This window comes from Monopterus albus, unplaced genomic scaffold (assembly GCF_001952655.1).
Source record: "Monopterus albus unplaced genomic scaffold, M_albus_1.0 scaffold84.1, whole genome shotgun sequence".
Classification (NCBI taxonomy): Eukaryota; Metazoa; Chordata; class Actinopteri; order Synbranchiformes; family Synbranchidae; genus Monopterus; species Monopterus albus.
Window position 1 is genome coordinate 1307510 of NW_018127964.1, and position 4154 is coordinate 1311663.

General features: G+C 43.4%; 1 protein-coding gene across 1 annotated transcript in view; it reads left to right on the top strand.

Annotated features, from left to right (window-relative positions):
- The first annotated feature begins 861 nt into the window (after positions 1-861).
- Positions 862-4154, top strand: part of she (Src homology 2 domain containing E) — a 6988-nt gene continuing 3695 nt past the window's right edge. Inside the window, exons 1-3 of the mRNA XM_020607295.1 lie at positions 862-1792; positions 2279-2405; positions 3797-4051. Of these exons, the coding sequence (XP_020462951.1) occupies positions 1346-1792; positions 2279-2405; positions 3797-4051 (829 nt within the window). The 5' untranslated portion in view covers positions 862-1345. The remainder of the gene's footprint in view (positions 1793-2278; positions 2406-3796; positions 4052-4154) is intronic.

The window sequence follows — 4154 nt, forward strand, 5'->3', positions numbered from 1 at the left end:
CACTGCCAAATAAAGGAGCTTGTTAAAGATCGAACGTGTGATTTTAGTGGGGCACAGCAGATCAATACTGGTTCACGTGCCCTGGTAAAAGGGGTCTAGCGGCGCCTACGTGTGGTCGTCGGCCTCTTAGTATCAACCCTGTGATGGACTAGCGATCTGTCCAGGGTGTACCCCGCCTCTCGCCCAGTGACAGCTGGGATCGGCTCCAGACCACAGTTAAGACAGATATGTATTTGTTTCTCCAATTTAACAGTAGATGGCGCACCTACCTACCTGCTGGTGGACCAGCATCATCCTCCCTTGGCAGAAAGCTGTGCGTTGTTTTAAGATACCATTTAGATTGTGCACGTGATAACCTACAATGGTTTAGATTTGGATTAGGAAATATATTCAGGATTGTGTAATAGAATTTCTTTTTAATTCTGATTTTGTGGCATATTTAGTGTATTCTGTAAGACAATCTGTTGTTGCCTATCTTGACCAGGGCACTTTTGACAAAGAGGTTTGAAATGTAAATTAATCTTTCCTGGTTAAATAAAGGTGAACACCAATTCACAAATTTGCCACAGCGGTTTTAAAAAGGTATTATTACAGTATGTTAAAAGATTTTTGCATTACCAATTGCAAAATCTTGCATAAATACAATGGAAAATGATTTACCATTCGATGCAAATGTCTCATAACGTTCGCTGACTGTTTTACAACTGTGGTAGTCTGCGTGAGAGAACACTTCAAAAGTTTGAAGTTTGGGGATTTTCAATTGCGACTGAAATTGTTACAGTAAAAGTCATACTCCGCCCAATCCACATACGTTCACACCCCAAACTCCAGCGACATCCCAGAGTTTGCGCACTCAACTTTTCTCTCCATCTCATCACTTCGCCTGGTCGACAGACTAGACGCATCATCTCACGCTCCGGGAATGGGATCTTTACTGGGTTCAAAGAAAAACTTCCAATTCTTTCGAGTTTATGCTCTGCAGAAACTACTTTTCAAACTGCAGGGATAGTTGTTGCTGCTGGTGCAGGGTGACAGCAAAGGGCAACTGGCCGATGATTTCCGAGACGCACCTGAAGCTGTATGATTGTCAGGGAGTTTCACACGGTAGAAATTAGCACAGCACCATAAAGTGGTCTCTGCTCTGTTTGATTATTCAGATATCTTTGCACATTTATTCCAAAGTTACGTCAATCGAGGCGTGCGTAAAATATTTGTATGCAAAGTTGGAGCTATTACGCACGGTTCAAAGTCTGTTCTGGGGGACCGGCTAATGCAATAACGGGTAAAAGACCACAGCTTTGTTAACTTTTGAATCTAAGGGAGAAGTGATAATAATTTGACAGCCATGGCAAAATGGTTCAGAGATTTTCCCATCAACCTGAAAAACGGAAACGAAAGAGTCCGCTCTGCGTCTGAATCTGGTCCACAAACTCGACCCAAACCTTCGTTCTCTCGAGACAGTTTGAAAGGAAATCAGCGTAAGGATGGAGGAGTTGGCGGTTTACTGGCAGGGAGAAATAGGAAAAATTCGGCTACAGAGTTGGGTCGTGGCCAGACTGGTTCTGGTGGGACAGTCTGGGATAGTCGCGCACCTGGAAAAGGTCGTAAAAACTCCAAGATCGAGACTGCAGCATCAGATGAGAACCGCCAGGTTAGGACCTCTAGTTTAGCGCAAGCTTACATCAGCAGGATGATCAAAGTGGACAAACAAGACAAGACCCCCAAAATGAACGGCATAAGTGAACAGAAGATGCCGGAAAACGAGAAGGCACGGTCAGACATTAAAACAACGGTGAGTAACGAATGGAACCAGGTAAAGCAACCAACATACACCAACGTTTTATCATGAACTTATATTTTGGTATTTGTTTGGAAATAAAACCAAGCCAGGCCAACGTCATGCAGACTAAAAGTCAATAACCAGTGCAAAAACTAATTTCATTGTGGACTTGAGGGTATAGTGCTTTCCTTTGTGTTTTCCCTTTCCACCTCAGCTCATAACACTGTATTCAGTTTCCATCGCTCTTAAAAGAATACAATGCAGTTTCACTGCATTGTGTCAGATCAAACAGGCAGCCATAATGAGCTGACCTCTTTGCACAAGTATTTCCTCTTGTCCCTCCATTACTTGTCACTCAGTCATAGACACCACACACACACACACACACAGTGTATCAGATTCCTCTACCCCTGCCTGCTCTGTTGTCTCTAGGTAAATGTAACATCTGAGTAGATAGTCCAGTATTATGTTCTCTGACTGATCTTTTCTTTCTTTCAGCTGATTATCCTAGAGGACTATGCAGATCCTTTTGATGCAGAGAAAACAAAGGAGCAGAGAGAGGCTGAGAGAGCAGGGGTGAATGATGGATACATGGAGCCCTATGATGCACAGGTCATCATCACAGGTGAGATCAGGGTCATTTGTTGCATGACAGAAGGGCCAGCATGCAAGTTAATACACCTATCCTTTGATTCAATGCTGCTGTCTGTTGTTTTGGAGACTGACTTTGATCTTTCATGTCTAACTGTATTGTCAAACCATCATTTGATTGAAATAGGTGGTGTGTGGACTGCAGTTTTGTTTGCTGACAAGATAACTGTCTTTGTTTATCTCGCAAAGAATGTGTATATCAATTTTGATGAGCTGAGCAAGTTTATAGCTGACAGTAATCACGCTTGTTACACATCTGCTTTTGAACGATCTCATTCTTGCTAAAGGGGCTGTATTAAAGGGATTTTCACCAAGCTAGACCCTCAGTCTCTCTGCTGACTTTCCACCCCGCTGGCGGTTGCTATAGGAACAGTGTTGTACAGGGGCAATGGGCGCAGCTTCCTCTTCCAACTTCCTGTCTCCTGCCTCTGTTTCCTTTGCCCCATTCTCTTGATAGGAAGTTGGCCCCAGTACCCTCCCCCCACACACAGACACACACATACACAAAATACTTTATGGTACCTTACGTGTGAAAAAGAATCAAAAGACCCCTCTCTCAGCCATCTCCAGAACCCACAACCTACCCACCCACCCCCTCCCCTCACCCAATCACTTCCCAGCAGTCAGGAAGTGGCCTGGTCAGGCAGCCAATCAGCAGCTGTGTTGACCTTTTCTTCCTGTAGCTCCATTGTTTGGTCACACAATAGTGGAGACACACAGGCTACCTGTTGAACAGCAAAGGAACACAACAAATGAAATTCCGAAAAATGTAACGACTTGTCAAAACAAACACAATGTTCAAGAGAATATACATGTGTTAGAGTAAAAATATGATTGTAAATATAAAGTATGTAATTTAGTTTGAAGCAATGGACAGGCTTCTTATTCCAGCCCACAAAGTCACCAGAATGTGCAATGTGAAAAAGTACACTTTAAATTTACTTTTTTAAAAATACTAGTAAGCTTACAAGATGTACTAGGTGTACTGTGTGTCTAGAGAGCTCCTCAACTACTAGAAAACGTGTTACGGCATCAGGCTGATGATTGCTTTGTCTATAATCTGACTGAAAACACATCTGTTCTGTGAAGCTGCTGAGTCTAAAAACTGTAATTGCACATTCTATCTGTCAACATCCTCATTAAATTTCCCTTTTTATTGCATTAAGAAAGATATTTTGAGCTCAAGTTGGCTGAAAAACAAAGGAATGACAAGAAAATTATCAAAAAGTACTGTAAGTTCCTCTGTACTTGATGTACTAGTTTAACAGGAGCACATGACAATGTTGTTTTTCTTATTATGTCATAAGTAAATATCCTTCACTTCTGTGCTGTTACCTTACTAAGCACATGACAATTCTGCTGTAGAGGTTCGTAGGCGTGGATCCAAAGACCTCCTGAAAGTGTGTGTTCTCCTGGACCGAGGCCAAAGAGGAGGGAAAGTAGAGGAGTACAAACCGACGCCCCCAAATATCTATGACACACCGTACGAGGGTGGACAGGACGGCGACAGCGAGGGGGTGTGGATCCCTGTCACACGGCCAGAGTCTGACGTCCGTCCAGCCGGAGAATACGAGCTGCCCTGGGAGTGGAGAAAGGAGGACATTGTTAGAGCTCTGTCAGGTAGAGAAAGGGAGAGAGGGATGATGGGAAGAGTGGGATGGGTGGGGGTTTAGGGTGTGGAGGAAGGATGCCATGACTTTTATTTGTACAGTAATGCCACAAA